Below are 25,205 nucleotides of genomic sequence, written 5' to 3' on the forward strand. Positions count from 1 at the left end.
ATGTAAAAGTAGGGAATCCCCACTTCTTGGGTTTCTACTAGGAACTAGATTTTGTATGTCTTGCACATGAATACATGGGGGATTTTATTTTTTCATTCTGTTACCTCCTTGCTCAGGAGCTGCCTACCATATCTGAAAGGGGATTTTGGAGAAGAAAATCATCTGTATCACTGATTTAGTTAACAAATGTTTTTTTGCCAGGTATTATTAAATCAGATGTTAATAATAAAATAGATAAATAAGGTAGAACTTTTCTAATTGCCCTTAAAAATAAAAGTTTTCAAGGAAAGAGAAAAATAGAGAGTAATTAAATGAGAAAATATAGTACAAGTGATTAACCTGATTAGTCTATTTCTGTTTCCTTAAACCAAATCTGTATTCTCGGTGTTGGTGGTGGTGGCCGTGGAACAGATCAAGTCTATTTCAAATGCGCTGACTGGATGAGAAGGCTAGACGATTGAAAAACAAACAGAACTTTTAGTGTGTTAGGATTTGTTTAAGTTGTAGCGTCTTAGGGCAGAAGTAATTTTGATAGGCCTCTCTTCTGTGGAACCAAAGTCTTATATTTACAAAAAGGATCTGGTGAAAGTGATTTTTGTTGTTGTTGAGTCCTTTAGAATGGAAACAGTAGTTCTTTCAAGATTAAACCAAAAAAAAAAACAAACCCATTGCCATCGAGTCAGTTCCAACTCAGTGACCCTATAGGACAGAGTAGAACTGCCCCATAGGGTTTCCAAGGAGTGCCTGGTAGATTGAAACTTGTGCCCTTTGGTTAGCAGCTGAACTCTTACCACCAAAGTTTCTCTTTCAAGATTAAAACCCAAAACAAAAACAAAAACAAACCCACTGCCATTGAGTCCATTCTGACTCATAGCAACCCTATAGAACAGAGTAGAACTGCCCCATAGAGTTTCCAGGGAGCGCCTGGTGGATTTGAACTGCCAACCTCTTGGTTAGCAGCTGTAGCACTTTAACACTACGCCACCAGGGTTTCCCTTTCAAGATTAGGGGACTAAAATATGTCTTCAGAGAGTTGCTTCATTTACTAAGAAGGGAGAGAAAGCAGACATCTGTTTATTAAAAGTTGACAATTTGTGTCCAAGTCCTGGTAAAATTATTATTGGTAAAACTATATTTGGAAATCAGAATTTTTGTTGAAGACCTTGGGTCTAAATCTAAACATTATTTTACTCAAGAAAGAAATCTGTGGTGAAACAATAAAATGAGTCGTCTTAGAATCCAGGCTCCCAACTTGGCCTTTGTTGACACTTGCAGGGGAGGGGCTTCTTGTTATTGCTGGATGGGGGTTCAGAATCCTCACTCAGCCTCCACTGATACCACCCTGACTGGGAGGGGCAGGTGTGCCTCATTACCACCCTCCATGTGGCCTCCACTGACTTGGTAGAGATGAAAGTCCAGGCTCTCCACTTGGCTTTCTCTGACACCATTCCAGTGGCAGGCGGGGATGCCTCCTTACTGCCTGGCATGGAAGTCCAGGTTTCATGCTTGGCCTTTGCCGTCATGCATGGGGATGGAGCTACAGTTTTTTTCCCCTCTGTGGTAGTTGGCTGCAGTAGAGCACTTATTGTCTAAAAACTTTCAGTCCTGCTAGGCTGCCCCTTTCCTGGTCCTGTGGCTACAGCGAGTGGGCTTTTCTTGGAGCTTTTTTTTTTTTTGTCTGTGACCTTGGCATTCCAGGGTTGCTTGCTTTTCCAGTACCCATTCTGATAAAAAAAAAAAAAAAAATTCTGATAGAGGAGGCAAAAAGAATACCCAGGGAACTTACTGCTGGGAGGTTCCAGGGTCCCTAGTTCTTCTTTCCACCTTTCAGAATCTTTTGTTTTCTGTATACTGTCCATGGTTTTTAACTGTACTTAGTGGGAGAAATAGGGAAAAGCACATTGATGCCATCTTTCTATAAGGAAATCTAGATGATAATGCATTTTAATAGAGATGGTAGTGCACATCCTTAACAGTTGTTTATCTTGCTTGAAAATAAGGCTAATTCAGGTGAAGAATTCAAAATTATAGAAGAGCTTCTCCCTTTAGAAGTGGTATAGAGGAATAGCTGTTTTTCTTAAGGTGTTATAAAGCTGTGTTCAGAAGAAAATGTAATTAGTTACCATTAACACAATAATAGGTCCAACCCCCCCAAAAGGTAATAAGTATAATTGACCCCCTTGTCTTTTAAATTATGACTTTGCTTCTAAAGAATGAGATAACACATGAAATCACCTAACAGAGCAATTGACTAGATAGTTGTAGTTACGTAATAAATGTTGATGGACTCTGATTTCACTGATGAGGTTCGTCTGAATAGAGTGCATAGTCTGATCACCTGAGCAGGGTAGAGGAGGGTAGGGAGAAGGGGAGGAGCAATACTGTAGAAAGTTTAATTGGTAGTTTATTTTACAAGTTTTGAAGCACAGAGAGTTATGGAGAAAGCAGAGAAATATCAGTGAAATATCAAAAAAGGTTAACAAAATTTTTACTAATTAAAGAATGTTAAAAGGACAGTATTTATGGATATGGTAATCTGTGAGCTGCGAAGCTCCCTTCTTTTGAACTTTGTACTGATCTTGGAGGTACTACAGGTTATTACGTGACCTGTTAAGATGTTTTTACTTCAGTGCTTTAAAAAATAAGTATGTTCCCAGATGTCTCAATTGCTGGTAAGTGACTTGCTCTTACTTTTATTTTTAAATTTAAAATGAATTTTTGGGCTTTTTTCAAGACGCCCCTAAGCTTAATAACATGTTTTAGACTGTTTGTATCAAGGAACAAGGAAGCAAAAATGATTCACACGTAAGTATTTCAGGAAGCTGACAAGTGAGTAAAAATAATTGGGATTTTTTTTTCTTAGCTGTGACCTAAGTTCCTAGCAAAATATTTTTCCACTTTAAAAAGAAAGATTTGAATAATTGAATCTGCTTAAAAAATTAGACAATTTGAAACACTTATCTTGCATTAAAAATGTTTGTCACTTTATCCCTAGGTTCTATAAGCTGAATGTTAGACATCAGATCTTTAAATGTATTAAAAATTCTTTTTTAAAAACCACTTTGAAAGAAAAAAAAAGTAGCAGTATGGGAGGGGGATGATGATTTGGTGGATGTGGGTACTTTGGAAGGGTCTCATTGTTATAAATTTAATGTCATCACATTATTTTTCTAGAAGAGTACTGATTTATTTTTTGAATATATTGGTATTCCACTGTTCCCATCAAGAAGACATGCTGTTTAAAGAAATGCCAGTTGGGTTTTATATGCCCTTTATTTTTGAAAATCCTTTACTTTAGTTCTTTTGGGTAAACCTCAGTGATTTCTCCAAGTATTATGAAATGTATTCATGACAACAGTTTAGAAAACTATCTTTTTAACAATTAAATTGAAGAAGAACATTTGGAGTTTGATTTATTGTCATTAATTGGAGATAGAGTAATGGAGAAAACAACTCTGTAGATAACAAAATACTAAATGAAAGTTAACATTACTTAGTTATTAGGAATCATAATAAAAACAGTAGAAGAAACATTAAAGTTATGTATAGTTATTTATGATAAATCATAGTACATATTCTGTTATAGTATATAAATTATTAAATATTTTACACACAGACTTGGGTTATTTTAGATAATATTCTGAATTCCATGTAGACTGTACTCAGTGAGTTAGAGAAATGGTTTAATGTTGGTAATGCCAGAAAAGATAGGTAAGGATTTAGGCTTGCTCACATGACTAAGACCTATCTTTTTCCAAATGCCCTATAACAATTTATAGGGCTGTTATTTGTGGTACACCGAATCTTTTATTAAAGAAAAAAAAAAAAAAGTAATACATATTGAAACAAAAATTCAAGCAATATAGAATATCTCTTGTGAAAAGAACATTTTTATCTTGTAACCCTCCCCCAACCTCCTTTGAGTCTTAGAAATTTGGTAGATAACATTCAAGACAATTTTCCAAAGAAAATGTTTTAAACTGGATTGCAATATATGTGCTCTTCTTATATTACTCTTCACACTGTAAATACAAGTTCAAGACATTACGTAAATCATTACCCAGGAATTAATCTGGAAAGTTAAATTCTAATTTTTCTCCTTAAGAGGTTAATATATTTTATGTCTGCTAAGATATCTCAAGATAGTTAAAACTAAACAGTTGTTTTTGAGCCACTTCTAAAACTCATGGCGACTTCATGTATGTCAGAGTAGAATTGTGTTCTGTGGAGTTTTCAATGGCTGACCTTTTGAAAGTAGATTGCCAGGCCTTTCTTCCGAAGTGCCTCTGGCTGGATTTAAACCACCAACCTTTTGGTTAGTAGACAAGTGCTTAACTGTTTGTGTCACCTGGGGTCTTCTCAGGTTGGTTGCCACTGTAGAAATAATTTAAACCAGGTATCAGGGAAGCTAGAGTACCAGAAGCTGGGTATCTGGGATATATTCTCGGCTTACTTCTTGGACAGCGCTCATTGCCTGTTTGTCCCTGCCATCTGTGGCTTCAAGGAGTCTAGGGACTTTGAGAGAAGGATCTCCTATGCAGGCCTAATGTCTTTTGAGTCAGAGGATCATAGACAGAATAGATTCTCACTCCCTGCAGTTTTTATCCTGAGCCCTTTTTATCCTAGGGCTGAAAGCACAAATAAACTCAAAACCAAAACCTACTGCCATTGAGTTGATTCTGACTCATAGTGACCCTGTACGACAGCGTAGAGCTGCCCCAGAGTTTCTAAGGAGTGCCTGGTGAAAGCACAAATAGTATTTCTTAAATCAATAAAACTAGTATGAAAAAGTATGACCATTATAAATCATTAGAGATTTTCAATCCATTTATTGTGTGGTATGTTAGAAAGAATATGGTTAAGAGAACAGTTCTTAGTGTTTTCCTCTATACTTCACTTGCCTCTTGTTAACATTCATGAGGTAGAAAAAAGAAAGGAGTAGGATGCCACTGACAGTGAATGTACATAACTTTTTCCCCCTCTTTTCTTCCTCTGCCTTTTCCAGGCAGGGATGGGGAAGTTGAAATAGGGAGGCCATTTGTCCAAATTGGGAGAGACAACAATTATGTGGAGAAAAACAGATCTGGGGAGAAAATTAAATTTAGAATCTTTGAAACTGGACCTGCTGATATTATATCTGCCATTGTTGTTTTCCTTACTGATTTTGATATGTTCGCCTTCAGAGCATAGGATGCACTAATTTCATATTAAGGAGATTTTCTTTGGTCATTTTACTTTGCACTTAAGGATTTTTGGTAAATATCCAATTTAATTTAATCATAATAAAAGAAAAATCTAATAAGTGGTTAAGTGGTTAAGTGCTACAGCTGCTAACCAGAAGGCTGGCAGTTCAAATCTACCAGGTGCTCCTTGGAAACTCTATGGGGCAGTTCTTCTCTGTCCTGTATGGTCACTATGAGTCGAACTTGACTCAGCGGAAATGGGTTTTTGAAGTAGTTCCTTCTAGAATCATTCTTTATATACTATTGCTTATATTCCAAAAAACAGAATAACTTTAGGAATAGCATAAAACTTTTTGTCAGGTTGGAAGCTTAGGTCAGTCATTTCTAGACTAGTTTTTAAAATGTGGACTAAAACTGACTTGGTCAAAGACAAAACAGCCTGCTCCTTCTTATTTTTTATTAACATCACCTTTTTGTGTGCATCTTCTGGTTTATGTTTACATAAAGTAGGGGGTATTAGTTTTACATAACACTTCTGGAAATGCTGAATATTAAGTTAAATATAACTTAGTATATTCCTTAGATTTTAATTAGCATAAGAAGAACTATAACTCTTTTTAGGGATTTGGTGATTAGCTAACCTGTATCTTTCATTTGAGAAATATAAAGATAAAAAAAAAAGTAGCTACTGTCCTCTAATCTGAAGTCCCTGGGTGGTGCATATAGTTGGTTAATGGAAAGGCTGAAGGTTTGAGTTCATGCAGAAGTGCCCAGAAGAAAGGCCTAGTGATCTGTCTCTGAAAAAATTAGCCGCTGGAAACTTTACAAAGCACAGTTCTACTCTGACACATACGCTGTGAGCTGTGGTTAGGCTGACAGCAACTGGTCCTCTAATCTGGTTTTTATTTTTCTCTGTGACCTTTAACTCCGTAAAATGGAAGTTAATTGCTTTCTGTTTTCAAGCCATGATGCTGCACTAACCATGATCAGATAACCAAAACTGATAACCAAATATATCTATACATTAGATATATTACAATCTTAAGGAGTGATTTGCTAATTTTGTTGGTTATTGTCGTGCATTGAATTATGTCTCCCCCCCCATGTGTGGATCAATTTGGCTAGGCCATAATTCCCAATATTTTGTGGTTGTCCTCCATTTTGTGATTGTAATTTTGTGTAAAAGAGGATTAGATTGGAAACCCTGCTGGCGTAGTGGTTAAGAGCTATGGCTGCTAATCGAAAGGTCGGCAGTTGGAATCCACCAGGCACTCCTTGGAAGCTCTATGGGGCAGCTCTACCCTGTCCTGTAGGGTCGCTATGAGTCGGAATCAACTCAACGGCAACGGATTTGGTTTTTGGTTATGTAATACCACCCTTACCCATGTCACATCCCTGATCCAATGTGAAGGGAGTTTCCCCGGGGGTATGGCCTGTACCACCTTTTATCTCTCTAGATAAAAAAGAAAGGGAAGTGAGCAGAGAGGGGTACCTCGTACCACCAAGAAAGCAGCACCAGGAGCAGAGTGAATCCTTTGGGCACAGGGTTTCTGTGCAGAGAACCTCCTAGTCCAGGAGAAGATTGACAAGAAGGACCTTCCCCCAGAGCCAACAGACAGAAAAAGCCATTCTCTGGAGCTGACACCCTGAATTTGGACTTGTAGCCTACTAGACAGAGAATAAATTTCTCTTTGTTAAAGCTATTTACTTGTGGTATTTCTGTTATACCAGCACAGATGACTAAGACAGTTTATCTTTTTGGTTTGTTTTTGGGTTTTAGTTTAGTTTCTGGTTAGTGCACTCAGAGTTGAGTTCAAGCATTATGAGTTAATTATCATAATAGATGAAGAATAACTAGGTTTTTTCTAGACTTTTTTAGCTTACCCTTCTCCATTCACTTACATTTCTCACCCTATTCCTTATCTGTGAAACAAAACTAATCTATCTGTCTGTCTATCTAGTACATTCTTATTTATGTGAGATTATCCATATTGTATGTTTTCTTGGCCAATTTTGTGTGACATTATCCACTGTGCAGGAAGCTTTCACATTTGGAGAATGATATTCAGAGTTTGCCGTGTCGATATATGATGGCATCTCTAAGTGAGGACTTTTTTTTTTTTTTACTGAATCTCATTGAGTCACTTTCATAGTCAGGAAAGGAGGTTGGTAGAAAATAGATCCTAGATGGTACAATATATTTTATTAACTGGCCGATTAGGTAAAAAAGAATTAAAGGGCAGAGGAAGGAACACTGGAGGCCTTATTAAAGCTTCATAGGTACTCTGTAAAATTTGTTGTAGACAATAATAGCCAAAGGTTTTTTTCTGGGGGGGCAGGGCACTGTCTGTCTTTTTCAAACACAGTACAATTTGAGTTACCACCATAGAAGATTATTTATCTTTATCCTGATGTCTAATATCAGAATAATTTTATATTGTTGGAATACAGTTTTTTTTTGTTAGCTATACGTGTGGTAGATATCTTCTGGTTTTTCAGTTTGTGTTTTTACTTAATAGTTACTTTCAATGAACAAAAATTCATAATTTTAATATCAAATGTATCAGTCTTTTCCTGTATGGTTTGTACTTTTTAATGTCTTAAGAAAATACTTGCTTAAGTTACAAAAGTATTTTTACTATGTCTTCTAATATTTTTAGTTTTATTTGATACATTTAAGTTTTTAATTCACCTGGGCTAGGTTTTGGGTATTGTGTGAGGTAGGGATCCAGTTTTATTCCCTATCCCCCAAATATGAAACGTTAGCCTCACGAGCACCATGTATCTAATAATAATACTTACGCTTTTTATTACCATTGGAGTAAGAACCTTTGCTGACTTCATACTCGTCGAGACTTCTGTTTAGCTGTCATGTGTGGTATGATCACATAGGTTATTTATAGTCTTTTCTGATTGATTGATGCATTCTTTGTGATTACTCAGTGCTTATGTACCACCAGTTTTTTTTTTTTTTGAAGGTCACCCCTGTTCTTATCCCTCTCTGAATCTCAGATGACTTAGAGCAGGGGCCATCAAACTACAGTCCATGGGCCAAATCAACGCCACCTGTTTTTATAAGGCCATGAGCTAAGAAAGTTTATAAATGATTGAGAAAAAATCAAGAGTAATAGTTTGTGACATGTTAAAAAATTATATGAAATTGAAATTTTAGTGTTCACAAATAAACTTATTGGAACATAGCCATGTTTTTATGACTTAGTAATATATGACTACATTTGCACTACAATGGCAGAATTGAGTAGTTGCAACAGAGAGTGTATGGCCTATAAATCCTAAAATATTTACTATCTAGGCCTTTATAGAAAAAAATCTGCCCAAACCTGACTTAAAATATACAGTGCTTATCTCTATATCTTAGGGTTACTTTGTGTGTTGGCATAAGGGTGGTGTTTCAGTCTCCCTTTCTTTACCTCCATTGCCAGTTCTGGTAAGATTTAAAGTCATAATGAGCCACTGGTACCAAAGTGTGTTGCATTCTTCAGATGTGTTTGGGCAGAGAACAAGGTTGAAAACTATGAATACTATGATTTATGTAACACTCACTGTACCTGGTTTTATTTGAGAGTTTAAATAAAATACAATTTAATTAACCTATTTACTGATACTCCCTTTTATAGGAAATTAAGAGAGAGACAGAATCCAGGGATGACAATTTGCCCATCAAACGGGAAAGGCATGGGAATGTAGCAAGTCTTGTACAACGAATAAGCACCTATGGACTTCCAGCTGGAGGAATTCAGCCACATCCACAAACCAAAAACATCAAGAAGAGTATGTAAATACTTTCTTTTCTGTTTAATGTCATAAAAATAGAAGAATATTTTATAACCATTCATAAACAATGTTAAGAAAAATTAGCTCAGCCTTCTGCAGCAGACCACAGTAACTTTTTACTTCTTACATTATTAGATATTGGTCCAATCTTCATTTTTAGTTGTGTATAGTCAATAACATACTGATAGTCAAGCATGAGTAGCTGACAGTCTTCTATAGGAATTACAAGTTAAAATATAAGGCTTTATTATTAGTCTTACAGACCCCACTAAATGGTCAACACTTCGCCTCAGTTGCTTTCTAATACAGTTTATTTAACGGGACGCTACAATGTCTGCTGATCCTCACACAGTATAGATAGAAGAATTTTGATAGTCCTTTTTCTTTAGTGGTTAAACATATGAGCATATACAATGAAAACTTTGAGAGCTGGAACTCAACAGGACTGCTCATATTTTTCTGGATCTCACAGGTTTTCCACGTTTGAAAGGGTGCAGTCTTACCACTTTTCTGTTGCATGTTTTAGTAGAAAATATTTGAGCTTTCCTTCTCTGACAGGTTTCTGCCTTACACAGGTTCTGGCTTTCGCAGGTTTCAAGTTTTCAAAGGTAACTGGCCTAGCAAAGTGCCTTTTAAATATTTTGCACTTTTGTAAATATGTTGAAAGAACAAAGCTAACTTGTCGTGTGGAGACCACCATGTTTGAAATCAGATGGAATTGAGTTTGTCTTGTCACCTTGGACAGAACATTTAAATTCTCTTGAGTTTTATTAATATGTTAGAAAAGGCCAATACCTGATTTCACAGAGTTATTGTGAAGAGTAATCCAGTAGTTCAATAAACATTAATTCTGTGGCTGTTATTCATTATTCAATCCAAGTAATAGTAATTTTTCGTTTGTTATTTGCCAGACACCGAGCTCTGGGCTGCTGGTGAGACATTGGTAAAGAACACAGATAATGTTACTTTTCTCAAAGAACTTATAGTCTTAGGAAAGATTTATTTAAAAAGTACAAAACATTCAACATGTATGAAGGAGTACAAGATTCTACAGGAGCAGATAACCAAGTGTTTTAATACAGTAGAACCTGAAGCCCCTTGAGAGATTGAGTGCTTATTACTATTTTCAATTTGATTTGATAAGCAGTAAATAAATATTTAATCACATATACCTTAGATTAGTGGCTTTGAAATTGTTGTCTGTAAATCCCTTGTGATACTGAGTAGTCTATAACAAAGACATTTTGTTTATATAGATTTCACAAATTGGAAATTTAAGACAGTTTATGATTTTTATGGAGTCCCTTTATATCTCTAATAACTTGTTACTTTCTGTGCCACTGTCTGTTAAATTTGAGGAAACCTCTGCTCTCTGAGTTACATCATATTTTGATAATTGTTATGAAGAGGGAACAGGTTTTCTGACACTGACATAAACCAATAAAAAAGATTTTATGCGTTCTTTATTCCCCAGAAAATGCAGTGCCTAAACAGTTTAGATATTACCCACACTGCTTTCACTCCACTCTCTGAAAATGGACAGTTTCAGTTGCTCTGATGGTCTTGGACTCTGTAAAAACGAAATGGGGAAGGTGTCTGACCTCCTCCAAAACCCTACAAGGGGGAGGGAGAACCAAAATGAACAGCGCAGGGCTGATGCCCATGAGGTGGAGGCCAGACAAGCCTCCTCTCTACCATCTTTATTAATTCTGATGCCAACCGTCCCTCCTACAGCACTCCCTACTGGGTTCAATAATTCATGGCAATGGCTATGTGGAACTCACAGACTGTACTCACAATTATGGGGTTTATTAGGGAAGTAACAGTTACAATTGAGGCTCAAGAACTCTCAGGATACAGTTCTTCCATCAGGATAGCCTCTCCCCAGCTGTGCTCACAGGCATGCCTCTCCCTGGCCCTCAGTCTCTGCTCAAAGGCACTCAGCTTTCTCACTCCGTGGGCTGGGAAGCGCACTACACCATCTCCTGCTGCTGGGTCTCTGCTGCTGCGTCTGTCCTGCTGGTCTCTCCTTCCTTGATGGTGGTGGGCTCCCCTCCTCTGTTCTGAAATTGGCTCTCTTTAAGGCAAAACTGACCAATCCTTTTGGTAGGCCGCAGTTACCCTATCACACAATCACCTGGGTAGAGTTACAAGCCCATGGCTAGAAAGGCTACACACAGAAGTAATCGCACTACAGACTTTGAACGTCTGTTTGCTCAGGGGACAGAAAAGCAGAGTATGTCCTCATCCTGCAGCTTAATATCTATATGGAATTTCTGTGTACAGGGAGAAGTTTTTTTTTCTTTCTTTTTTTTTTTTTTGTGCTTTAGATGAAGGTTTACAGACCAAAAGTAGTTTCTCATTTAACAGTTAATACACACAGTTTTGTGACCGGGGTTGCCAACCCCCCCACTTGTCAACAGTCTCCCCTCTTCAGCCTTCAGTTTTCCATTTCCATTCTTCCAGGTTTCCTGTCCCCTCGTGCATTCTTGTCCTTGCCCCTGGGCTGGTGTGCGCCCATTTAGTCTCATATACAGGTTGAGCTATGTGTATTAATGTTTATTGGCCTGCCTAATCTTTGACTGAAGGGTGAACCTCAGGAGTGACTTCAGCACTGAGTTAAAAGGGTGTCCGGGGGCCATACTCTTGGGGTTTCTCCAGTCTCTGTCAGACCAGTAAGTCTGGTCTTTTTTTGTGAGTTAAAATTTTGCTCTACATTTTTCTCCAGCTCTGTCCTGGGCTCTCTATTGTGATCCTTGTCAGAGCAGTCAGTGGTGGTGATGGCCAGACATCATCTAGTTGTGTTGGACTCAGTCTGGTGGAAGCTGTGGTAGTTGGACTATTCTTTATGTCTTTGGTTTTCTTCATTCTCCCTTGCTCCAGACAGGGTACAGGGAGAAATTTTAAGCCCGTAGAAGAGTTATGATCTCTGCCAATAGTAAAATCCTGTTACAGCTTTCTTTAGCTTTAGTGAACTACAAAGGGACAAATTTCTTTTGAAGTAGAGGCTAGACAGAAAGCTTCAAGGTTATAAATATTTTATTCATTTTTGTCTCCTAATAGGAAAGGACATAGTAATTTTCACCTTCCTTAAGAACATTGGACAAAAGTCTTCTTGTTAAAAGGAAAAACCATTATGTAGTTGGTTGCAGAGGCTTAAACTTTTTCCTAAGGATCCTTTATAACTTGTTTTTAGATGCATGTGTTGAAAGGACTAAATTGATCATTTGGTATCAGCTCACATTTAAAACAGGATGCAGGTTGTTTTTGCCTTCCTGTTATTTATATATTATTGTTTACATTTATTAGATCTGAATTTTTTTGTTGCTATTAGTTTACATCATATCCCTAATTCACAAAATAAATAATTTATTCAAAGGTGGCTCATTGCTGGGTTAAATAGTGGTGGAAACTACTAACCAATATTATACTAATATTTTCAAAACAAAATAGAACAAAAATCCAGAATTTTTGTAAAGGTCAATAGTGCAGTGTGAATGTTCAATTTAAATCTCTGTGTGCAGAGAGAAGTGAATCTGTATGTGTACTGATTTTGTCTAAACAACTGAAAAGGAGAGGTTTAAATAGTATGATCTTGAATGTCTAGAAACTGGTTTTTATTGGACTAGTAAGCCATTTTTCCCTAGTTACCTATGTGTTGATTTTTTTAGTAGAACTTAGTCATGAAACCATTGAAACTTTTGCTATCATTTCTCAGTTAAACATGGTAACTTCTCAGGTTAAACAAACAGGTATTTTCTAGAGCAAGCACAGAATAGTGTTTCCCAGGATAAAGTTGATTACTATAGTTGCTAAAGTTAAAGAGATCGAATTTACACTTTTTATACCAAATACAGGTACAAGACACATTATTGCTGAGGTGCTTGCAAAATCAGTCACAATGATAAGAGCAGTTTATTTTGCTTAGAAAGTAAAAAAAAAAAAAAAGGTGTCTTTTGGCATCACAAATCTAAACGGCATTCAGTGTGAAGTGTTAGTAGTTATTTCACTTTACATTTGGAAGAAATTGACGCCAGATGTGAATCTACTTTTGGTGTGCGTGAGGGAAGACATCAGTGCTTGCTTTGTTTTCCTTATTACTGGAAACTCGCGCTGCAGAAGTGTTGTTTCATCTAGTTAATAATTATTTTGAATGTAAAAAATACATAGTGATTTGTAGTGATGGATGACTAGTGTGTGTACTGAAAGAAACGATGTTACTACGTGGAAAATTAGCGACAAGACTGCCAGGCTGCCCAGTGTTCTATTCCTAGAGAACAGTTGGTGGTAAACGGTATGCCTCCTGATGTGGAGTGAGTGCTGAGGAAAACAATGAAAATTCTGAATACTGTCAAATTGTGGCCACTGAATATGAATCTTTGCATCATACATTTTTTTTTTTGAAAAAATGGTCATGTATATATGTTCAGGCTCTGCTTTTTGACACTGAAATATTCTGACTCCTAAGGAGAAAAAGACTCATTCAGATGATTCCGGCCCAACCCCGAAGCCCTTAGATGAATGGGGTAGGGTATTCTAATTTTCTCTTTTGAAAATTTGTAAGAATAATTATACAGTGAACATAGTGCTCTCTTCGTCTAAATTTGCTGATAACACTTGCCACATTCACTTTATCTACAGCTACATTACTTTACTGAATATGGTGAAAGTACTTTGTAAGACATGACACATCATCCCTAATCACACGAGAATTTTTTTTCCCTAAGATTTTGAGTGTCTTACTCAAGGGGTACATCTCAGCAATATATCTAGTATTTTGAATAGCTTGAATCTTTCATTTAATGGGCTAAATATTATAATCTTTTTATTGAGGAGGAGAAGAGAAAGAATTTTTAAAGAAGATTCACCTGTGTAGTAAATGTCCAAGTTGTTGTGTTTCTTAACATTTGTTGATTTGCTTTGCTTTTTGGAGAAGGAAATTCATGAAAACTTTTTGACACATTAAAAAATTTAAATGTTACAATAAAACCTGAAGCTATTTCTTTCTAGACCCAAATAGAACTAAAAAGTGGATCAGGAATCCTTTTACTGCTTTTTCTGAAGGTTAAGTGTTTATAACCTTCCAGCTTCTGAGTGTGGCATACTCTTCATTTTAGCATTTGATGGAAGGATTAAAACAACAGTCTTCAATGAGAAATAGTTCCATAGTTTAAGAACTCTGTTTGATCTGAATATTTAGAACTATTTTTCAGAACCATAAAATACTTAAAATTTTTGATGACCTACAATTGAAAAATAAGGTATTTTCTGTTTCAGTAGAAAGAGAATAAGAAAAACAATGATTTAAATGATTGCCAAATTTCAGTTTTTTAAAATATAAGGCATTTCTGAAAAGTTTTTTTGAAATTTTTGAACACTTATTTACTTAACGCCTTATCACCTGAGGGTACCAAGATCATGAGAAACACTGTTAGTGTAAGACACTTAAATCATCTGTCAAGTAAAGCTGGGTCTGGATCCTGAGTCAGAACTTAGTCTAGCTGGGGAAAAACATCAAACTGCTGTAAAATAAGGATGATACTAATAATTACCTCATATGATTTGTAGGTATCATGACATGAAAAGTACTTATTGTAAAAAGTGCTTGATAAATGCTTGTAATTGCTATTATAATATTTTATTCTATTAACATTCAGAGGCATACATAATGTGCAGTGATGATTCAAATGAAGAGACAGTTCTATAGTGGGGTTGTCTAGCAAGGTGTGTATAAGCTGCTGCTTGAAGTACGATGTGTGATACACATCGAGACTGGGAAATAAGGCATTTTAGGTAGACTTGTTACCTTTGACAAAGATGCAGAGGTAAGCAAGGACATGGTATTTTCAGGAAATAAGGATCAAATGTGGCTAGATTGTTTGAGCTGTGTTACTTTGTAAAGGAGGTGGCATGATATAGTGTAAAGGTAATAAATAGGTTTAGGAGTCAGAAGTAGGTATAATTCTAGTTTTGCCTGTTTTTAACTCTACGATCTTGGGCAGATTATTTAACTTCTGAGTTTCTGTTTTCCTTATCAGTAAAATGAAGTCTTTATGATCTGTTGTCTGGTAAACATTTGTGAAATACTTCACAGTAGTAGCGGGACTTAAAAGACATGAAGTATGTCCCTGTTTGGGTATATATCCTTCATTCTCTCCCTTGTTAATATCTTTACTTATAATTTCTTTATAGATCTGTAAAGCTGTGTGGAGGTAACTTATGATAAGAAAATACTAGTCATAGTTATTTTTAAAAATTAACCTAATTTCTTATATTGGTAGTTTGTATCGGTAACTGTTCTCCCGCCCCCCCCCCCTTTTTTTGTACTTAGCATGGGTTCTGATACATTTCGAAATTTCATAAATACTTATTGACCAATATGTATAGGTAAAGGACCCCTGGTGGCAGAATGGTTTAGTGCTTGGCTGTTAAACGAAAGATTGGCAGTTCAAACCCATCAGCCACCCCGGGGGAGAAAAGTCCCAGCGATCTTCTCCTGTAAAAATTACAACCCAGGAAACCCTAGGGACAGTTCTACTTTGTCTTACAGGGTTGCTATGAGTTGAATCAACTCGATGCCACACAACTACACCATCCACATCTGTGGGTAGACTGTGTGTGTAATTCGAAATGTGAAAAATCTCCAAATTCCTTTATGTTACCAGTTACATTAACAGGTGAATTTATTATAGGCCAAACCACAAAGACCCAAACCTGTTGCTTGTCAAGTCAATTCTGACTCATAGCGACCCTATAGGACAGAACAGAGCTGCCCCATAGGTTTCCAAGGAGCAGCTAATGTATTCGAACTGCTGACCTTTTGGTTAGCAGCAGAGCTCTTAACCACTGCACCACCAGGGCTCCTCAATATAGGCAGTCACCTTAATTTATAAGTGAACAGTATTTTAAGTAGGGAATCATGTGAAAATTTTTTCTTTTTTTAAATAAGTGACACACATTTTGTGGTAGTAATGGGAGTTGTTAAGATGTTTTTTTCCAGTGTGGCAGTTTCTTGTGAAAAATGGAAAACACTCCGGAGAATTATGCTTAAGGTGAGATGAAAAAAAGTCAAGCATAGCTTTTTGTTAAAATGTAACGAGATCACTCAGTTAATTTACATGCTTTGAAGGGGGTTAATTAATACTCTTTGTTCATCTTAACTCTGATTTTAAAAGATATTGATACTTATTAAAAAAATAAGCAAATCATTTTTTAAAGAATTATCAGAAAGATAGAAAGGATTTCCTTCTTTGAAGAGCACCTTAGCAAAATAAATTTTTTTCTTTGCAATAATATTGTTTTTCCCTTGTCTATGAAGTGCTAACTGCAGAGAACACATTTATGAACAAATTTTTTCAAAGCCACTGCATCAGTTTGCAAAAAAGTACTTAGAAACAATTTTTATCTCTAGTGTAAGGGATGAGAAGCTTTCCAGCAGTAGGCATAAAACTCTTCTAGTATGCGGTCGAGTCGATTCCAACACATAACAACCCTATACAACAGAGTAGAAATGCCCCATAGCGTTTCCTAGGCTGTAATCTTTACAGGAGGAGATAGCCAGGACTTTTGCCCACAGAATGCCTGGCAGGCTCTAACCACCGACCTTTTGGTTAGCAGCCAAGTGCTTAACCATTGCACTACCAGGGCTCCTTTTGCGTAAAACTGCTATTCTTTAATTATTACTTAAAATTTTACCCTGACAACTGATGGAAGGTGACATTTGAAAAATTTTGTTGTGAACTCTAGGCTAGTTTTAAAATCATGAGCAGGATTTAGCTTGTTTAGTTTCTTTTATTGTAGAGCTTTTTTTTTTTTTTTTTTTAAATCAGATATAATTGTGAATTTCTTTAGGAAGCACAGGGAAAGCCTATTGCTAAAGTGAAACCTCCAATATCACTGTTTCTTATTTGGAAGTTCTTGATTCTTCTGATTGTCATGTCTGTTTTTCACCTTTGCCAGGCTGTTGGTTGCCTTTAATTCACCTTCTTTTTTTTATGTTATTTTGGGGGTTCAATTAGATTTATTTTTTGTCCTGACAAACAGTTGCATAGATTCATATCATGTTGGAGCTAAAGTAACTGTAATAGTTATCTAGTCCAGCTCTTTTATAGTTAAGGAAATTGATTCCTAGAGACTTTAGGTTAAATAACTGGCTATAGCTCCTCACCAGAAGGTCAGCAGTCTGAATCCACCAGGAGCTCCTTGGAAACTCTATGGGGCAGTTCTACTCTGTCCTGTAGGGTCGCTATGAGTCAGAATCAACTTGACGGTAGCAGGTTTGGTTTTTCTGTTTAACTGGTTAATGACAGCTAGTACTGAAACCCAAGTCTTCTGACTTCCAAGCCAGTGATGTTTCTATTGTTGATGGAGTCTTTCTTTACCGTGTAAAGTTTATTTGGAGATGGCTTATGACCGTGGTTTGATGCAGTAAAATTCTACTTAGCTAGATTACTTCTCAGGATGATTCTTCTTTGCTAGTAAAAAGTCTCCTTAGAATCTTATATTTGGTGTTGTTAGGTACTGTCGAGTTGGTTCTGCCTCATAGCGACCCTGTGTACAGTAGAAGGAAACACTGCCCAGTCCTGTACCATCCTCACGTTGCTATGCTTGAGCCCATTGTTGCAGCCACTGCGGCAGTCTGTCTCACTGAGAGTATTCCTCTTTTATGCTGACCTTCTGCTTTACCAGTATGATGCCCCTCTCCAGGGACTGGTTCCTCCTGATAATATGACCAAAGTATGTGAGACGAAGTCTTGTCATCCTTGCTTCCAAGGAGCGTTCTGGCTATACTTCTTCTAAGACAGACTTGTTTGTTCTTTTGGCAGTCCATGTTATATTCACTATTCTTTACCAATACCATAATTTAAAGGCACTGATTGTTCTTTGGTCTTCCTTATTCTTTGTCCGTCTTTCACATGCATGTGAGGCAGTTGAAAATACCATGCCTTTGATTCTTCAAAGTGATGTCTTTTTAACACATTTTTTAAAGAAGTCTTTTGCAGCAGATATTCCTAATGCAATAAATAGTTTTGATTTTTTGACTGCTGCTTCCACGGCTGTTGATTGTGGATCTCAGTAAGATGAAATTCTTGACAACTTCAGTCTTTCCTCCATTTATCATGATGTTGCTTATTGGTCCAGTTGTGAGGGTTTTTGTTTTCTTCATGTTGAGGTATAATCCATACTGAAGGCTGTAGTCTTTGACCTTCATCAGTAAGTGCTTCAAGGCCTCTTCACTTTCAGCAAGCAGGGTTGTGTCATCTGCATACCACAGGTTGTTAATGAGTATCTTCCAATCTTGGTGACACCTTCTTCTTCACATAGTCCAGCTTCTCAGATTATTTGCTCAGCATACAGATTGAATAAGTATGATGAAAGGATACAGTCCTGACGCATGTCCTTCCTGATTTTAAATCATGCAGTATCCACTTGTTCTTTTCAAACGACTTCCTCGTCATCTGTGTACAGGTTTCTCATGAGCACAATTAAGTGTTCTGGAGTTCCCATTCCTCACAGTGTTGTCTATAATTTGTTTTGATCTATACAGAGGAATGCCTTTGCATAGCCAATAAAACACAGGTAAACATTTTTCTGGTATTCTCTGCTTTCATCAAGATCCTTCCTATATTAGCAACTCCCATTTCATTGGTAAAATTGTTTCTTTGATCTAGACTATCTGCCACCTTTTTCCCACCTTCTTGCATCTTGTTCATCTTTCATTGTATAACTGCTACCGTGTTTTCTTCAAAGCCTTCCACATCTGCTCCAGTTCAAACCTCCCCTTTCTATAAAATTTTAGGATATGGGGCCCTGGTGGTACAGTGGGTAAGTGTTTGGCTGCTAACCAAAAGGTTAGCAGTTTGAATCCACTAGCCACTCCTTGGAAACCCTATGAGGTCGCTATGAGTCGGAATTGACTGGATGGCAACGGGTTTGGTTTTGGTTATTTAAAATAGTACCCAGCTGGCACAAATGGCTTTCTCTTTGCTGCTAACTGAAAGGTTGGTAGTTCAAACCCACCCAGCGGCACCACAGAAGAAAAGGCCTGGTGACCTATTTCTGTAAAGATTACAGCCAAGAAAACTCTACAGAGCCATTCTGCTTTGTAACACATGGGGCTAGCATGATTTGGAACCAACTCACCAACACAAGACAACAACAACAAAGTATTTTACTATCTTATTGTATATTCAGAAACCCTGGTGGTATAGTAGTTAAGTGCTATGGCTGCTAACTGAGAGGTCGGGAGTTCAAATCTGCCAGGCACTCCTTGGAAACTCTATGGGGCGGTTCTACTCTGTCCTATAGGGTCGCTATGAGTCGGAATCGACTCAACGGCAGTGGGTGTTGTATATTCACTTGCTGATACTAGTGCTTCATGTGCATATTTCCTGTCTCCTCAAGTCCTGTTAGTTCCTTAAGTATGCATTTAAATTATTAAGACAAATTTTGTTACAATTTTTGCTGGTAGGGATGGGGTTGATAGAATGTAGGCACTTGGATGATATTGGTTGATGTTCCTGCCATTTGTTAATTCAGAAATATTTATGAATACCTTTAGGTTTACTGTAAGCCAGGCACTATGCTAGATGCCCTGGTGGCACAGTGATTAAGAGCTATGACTGATAACCAAAAGGTCAGCAGTTCAAATCCACCAGCTGCTCCTTGGAAAATCTATGGGGCAGTTCTACTCTGTCCTATAAGGTCGCTGTGAGTCAGAATTGACTTGAAGACAACAGGTCTGGTGTTTTTTTGTATGTTAGATGAGTTTGTTAACAGAGCAGTTGACAAACTGAATGCCCAGTTTTCTTTATCCTACAGAGTAGAGGGGATACATGCAAGAAAATGTCATTATGATAGAATGAAAGGGAAAAAAAGTCAATTGTCAATAGAAGGCAGGTTGTTGAAGCCAATAGGGCAAGTACAGAATGCTGTGGAAGCACAAAGGAAGAGTACCTAAGAAGGCTATCTGGAGAAAATGCCTTCTAACCTGAGGTTATGATGAGTTGAAGGCAGACAAAGGTGGGCTTCCAGGATGAAGGTAAAGTGTACCTGGCTGAAGAAAAGTATATTTAATTCTCAGAAGGAATAGGGCATGCCATTTTCAAGAAATTAAAGGTCAGTGTGACTAGATCATCGTAAGTATTTCTAGACTTTGATCAGGAAGTAGAAAATCACTGTCCTGTAAAATTTATTTATGATTAATTTGTTGTACCAACAGTGTCTTTTATAGTCTGTATTTCTAGTCTGAGAATTGTCAGTGGATATTTTGCTTTTGTGTAATTGGTGGGATCAGATGTGTAAATAGATTTCATTGCCAGGAGCCTTAGATCCTTTTTGTGTTGGTTTGAATTGATTTGAAGATGAATAGACTAGTATGGGAGCTGAATGGAAGCTAACTAGGATTGATTGTGGTTAGCTGTTTAGAATGCTTATATGTTCTCTTTTTATTCATTCACTTCAGCCCTGTGAATGTAAATACAGCATGTAAATAAAGATGCTATTGTTTATTTTAATGATCTTTCAACGTGTAAGTTTTTATTATATCCTTCTTTTAGAGACCAAGAAACGTCAGTGTAAAGTTCTCTTTGAGTACACTCCACAAAATGAGGATGAACTGGAGCTGAAAGTGGGAGATATTATTGATATTAATGAAGAGGTAAGGAAAACATGTGTTAGAGATACAGCAGCAATTAGAATTGATGCTCTGAGAAACGTGCTTTGTAACAATATTTTTTTCTATGAGAATTTTTGCACATTTTATTGTTTTTAACATAAATTTTAAGATACAGACTTTAAAATGATCTTTAATGATTTTATGTAAGATTGTATTATCTGTAGAAATAAAGCTTTAAACATCTTTGCTATACCTAATATTTGTCTACTGTATTTGAATCTCTTACCTTTAGGAATAAAAAATTTTTTTTTCCCTAAAATTTGATGCAATCAAAGTAGCTAAGCCCATAAATAAGCCTTTCCTTTGATTCTGAATTCACTACAGGTATGAAGCAGTGAAATAGAAGGAATTTTTTCTAAGTTTTAATATCATAGAATGAGATTTTAAAAATATTTTAAAAATATCTTGTCACACCTCCGCTTTTACTATTGAAAGACTATTAAAGTTTTATTTGGCAATTGAAGATCTCATTTTCAGAGTGTATGTATTGATATCATATATTGTTGGAAAGATTGATTTTTGTGTCCTAATGCCATGTAACAATTTATCACTAATGTTTCTTATGTTTAGGTCAACTTCTGATGTGTTTATATAAAAAATAATTCTGTTTTATTTCCATCAACACTTATTGAGTCTGAATTATGTCCTAAGCATTGTGCTAAGTGTTTCACATTTATCATTTCCTTTGAACTTTTCAACAACCTAATGAGATAGGAAATTTTATGCCCATATTACATATGAAGAGATTGAATCAGAAGATAAGTAATTGCCTGTTCTAGTTACTGTTTTATAAAAAACCACCCCAAACTTAGTGGCAAAGACCAACAGTTTCATTAAGCCCATGGGTTGTGTGGGTCAGAAATTCAGGAGGAGCACAGCAGAGATGTGCATCTCTGTTCCATGATGTCTGGGTGTCTCAGCTGGAAAGACTCAAGGCACACGACTGAAATCATAGGAAAGTCCCGTCAATCACATGGTTGGTGCCTTCAGGGCTTGAAGACTAGGACTGCTGATCCAAGAGCTGTTGTCTTAGCTTTGTTACAATATGGGGGCCTTAAGCTCAGGATAGTTGAACTTTTTACACAGCCATTCAGGGCTTCATTTCAGAGAATGTGTTGATAACTGTGCTGCCTTTTATAATTTAGCCTTGGAAGTGATAACAGCGTCATTTTCAGCACATTCTGTTGGTCACAAATGCATCATAAGCCACATAGATTGAAGGAGAAAGGGACGGAGATCACCGCTTCTTGGTAGGAGAAGTGTCAAAGGTCACATTGTAGATGATTATGTGGGATGGGATATTTTGTTGCAGCCATCTTTGCCCAAATCCATGTGCTGAGTATGCAGGTGAGTCAGGATTTGAACTCAGGCAGCCTGTTTTTGGAGTTAGTATTCTTTACCCTTATACTACTTTTTCTTCGAAGAATTCGTTAATCAAATAACACTAACTGCCTAGTTGCCACCAGTTTGAAGTTCCATGTACAGATAATAGTCTGCTCTTGTTTCTCTCTCTCTCCTGTCCCAGTTTGATCTACAGACCCTCAATCACACCTGGTTTGAATCACTCCCAATTCTTCAGTGCCTCCTGAAGTCTACTAAAAAGTCTGAACTCCTCACACTTACTGCCTTCTCCTTATTCTTGCAAACAGTTTGTATTTCAGCTCCATCTTCCATGAATTAATCCTTTATTTTTTTCTTTTTTTTAATTGTTCTTTAAGTGAAAGTTTACAGACAAGTCAGTCTCTCATACAAAAATTTATATACACCTTGCTATGTACTCCTCCTAGTTGCTCTCCCCCCAATGAGAGAGCACATTCCCTTTCTCCACCCTGTATTCCACCTGTCCGTTCAGTCAGCTTCTGTCTGCCTCTGCCCTCCCACCTCCCCTCCAGACAGGAGCTGCCCACATAGTCTCATGTGTCTACTTGAGCCAAGAAGCTCACTCCTCACCAGAATCATTTTCTATCTTATAGTCCGGTCCAGTCCCTGTCTGAGAAGTTGGCTTTGGGAGTGGTTCCTGTCTTGGGCTAACAGAGGGTCTGGGGACCCATGACCTCCAGAGTCCTTCTAGTCTCAGTCAGACCATTAAGTCTGGTCTTTTTACGAGAATTTTAATCCTTTATTTTTTATGCCACCACATTTTTTCCCCATGCTTTTTACCCCTAAAACTCTTATTCAACCTTTAATATGCAACTCTTTCATCATTTCTTTTTAGGAGTCCCTTTTTTGATTCTTTCAAACCCCTCCTCTATGCTGCTACACCGTTCTGTGGATACTTTCCTGGAGCACCTCCTATAACTACCTGCATATTTTTGTTGTCTTCTTCTGTTTTTCAAGGACATGGATTTTATGCAAATTTGTATCTTTAGCGGTGAACACTGGCTCATACATATTGAGTGCCTGTTGGATGAATAACTTATTAAAAGTTTGCTTTGTAATTCTAATGAGGTAGAAAATTAAAAAAAATACTTTAAACAGAAAATGAGCTTTTTTTGCAGCTGCGATAGCATATGTACTTACTGCTGCTAAGTGAATTTTCACAGTGAACAGTTTACTTTAAAAAAAAAAAAAGATTTTACACATTAAATCATCTTAGCATCCCTAGCAGAAACTATTTAAACACTTATTAAATATTTAATTAAATAGCTTTATGGAAATTATGTAACCTTGTTATTAATGGGCGCTGGGTTATTAATGGGTGTAAATATTTTTTTCTAAAGAGTTTGGTTTATGAAACTAATTCTGGTTAAAGGGCATGGGAGGGGAGCTTAGTAGAGCCAGGCACCTGGATTTTTAAAAATAAGTGATTCTTCTGTTAAGAATCACTGTTTGAACAAAAGGCTTAGTGATTTTCTCTGTGAATTAGGAAGCTATATTCTTATATTCATCAGCCTTTTCAAATCACAAATTTCCAAATACCTTAAATACTATTTGTTATAAACTGGGGCTCAGTAGTGTTTAAGAAAGTGAAATTCCAGAATAATCTAGTTCTTGCTGTTAAAACATAACACCTGATTATCTGATATTTTCATGGAAATTACTTCATAGATGGCAGTTGAGTACAAGCTCTCATTGTGAGCGCTATTGATGATGATTTATTCCATGTCATTCAATCCATTTATATTTAGCTTAATATATACTTTTTCCTTGTTGTGTTTTCTTATAGTTTTAAAGGTTGTATCACCAACTTTTTGCTTATTCCTTTATTTAGCCTATTTTTCTCATAGGAAGAAGACTTTTACTTAAAGTACCCTTTTATTATTCTTGAATTGTGAACTCTTTCAGGTAGAAGAAGGCTGGTGGAGTGGAACCCTGAACAACAAATTGGGATTGTTTCCCTCAAATTTTGTGAAAGAATTAGAGGTAACAGATGATGGTGAAACTCATGAAGCCCAGGAGGACTCAGGTAGACTATTTGAACAATTTAAATTGATTTAAATAAACTTTATATATGATCTAGTTTTTATTATGTATTTTTTAAAACTCTGTTCTTATTTGGTAACTAACCCAAATCCAAACCATTTGCTGTTGAGTCAGTTCTGACTCATTGTGACCCCATTACGGAGTATTACAGAGTAGAGCTGCTCTGTAGGGTCTTCTGGCAGATCACCAGGCCTTTCTTCTGTGGTGCCACTGAGTTGGTTTGAACTCAGCCAAATCTTGGAGTTAGACGTTGAGCGCAAACCCACTTGGTAACTAAATGTGTAATATTTTGAGCTATTGGCTTCACTTTATCTACTTTTAGAAAATTACTTATGATAGGGGCCTAAAGTGAACTAAATAGGCAAATAATTTAATATTTTTCCTTTTCTGAATTTCGCTTCAACCCTAAGTAAGCATTTTGTACTCTGATTAGAAATGATTTGATATGTTTCATCTGATTTTTTTCCCAGTTAAGATATGTACAATTTTGATCTGCTGAGTTTGAAGATGTCCTATCTATTGCAGAAATTTTTAATTTTTTTCTTAAATAATATCTTTTTTATTGTTGTCCATATTCACACTATAGATTCCTCTTTCCTCTGTGCGCCAGAATGTCATATTATTTGTGATTGCTGTCATTTAGAGACTCATACACATTCATCTTAATTTGATCATCACTGAAGAGTATGATTAAGAAAAAATTTCCCCAAAGCCAGGTTTAAATTTTCTATTTTCGAGAATTGCTATGAGATTTAGGAAATTTTTTTTCTGCAAAAGAGGAATTGAATTTTTAAGTGGTAATGAAGAATAAGTAGATCTTTTTCTTGATGGAAAAGTATATATAGTGAAGATTTTTCAGGGATTTGTGCTGGTATTAATATTACTTGGCAGTTTTGCTAGGGCATTAGTCACCCTCATGGTAGGGACCTTGTCTTAGTCATTTTTGCTTACCTGTAGTTTTTTTTGTTTGCAAAATATGAATAATGATATTTATCTAAAAGGATTGTGAGAATTGGCAGGACTGTTTATAAAAATAACACTTGTAACATAGTAGATTGCTTTTAACTATTCCTTTTGCTTTCTTTTATATCTTCAGTGTTTTATACATGGAAGGTATAAATAATTTG

General features: G+C 36.5%; 1 protein-coding gene across 1 annotated transcript in view; it reads left to right on the forward strand.

The window, feature by feature from the left end:
- The window catches only part of CD2AP (CD2 associated protein), a 144,952-nt gene that overhangs the window by 60,289 nt on the left and 59,458 nt on the right, over positions 1 to 25,205 (forward strand). Inside the window, exons 3-5 of the mRNA XM_003404448.4 lie at positions 8,822 to 8,975; positions 20,537 to 20,637; positions 23,941 to 24,061. Of these exons, the coding sequence (XP_003404496.2) occupies positions 8,822 to 8,975; positions 20,537 to 20,637; positions 23,941 to 24,061 (376 nt within the window). The remainder of the gene's footprint in view (positions 1 to 8,821; positions 8,976 to 20,536; positions 20,638 to 23,940; positions 24,062 to 25,205) is intronic.

The sequence above is a fragment of the Loxodonta africana genome, chromosome 1, assembly GCF_030014295.1.
Source record: "Loxodonta africana isolate mLoxAfr1 chromosome 1, mLoxAfr1.hap2, whole genome shotgun sequence".
In the NCBI taxonomy this organism is placed as follows: domain Eukaryota; kingdom Metazoa; phylum Chordata; class Mammalia; order Proboscidea; family Elephantidae; genus Loxodonta; species Loxodonta africana.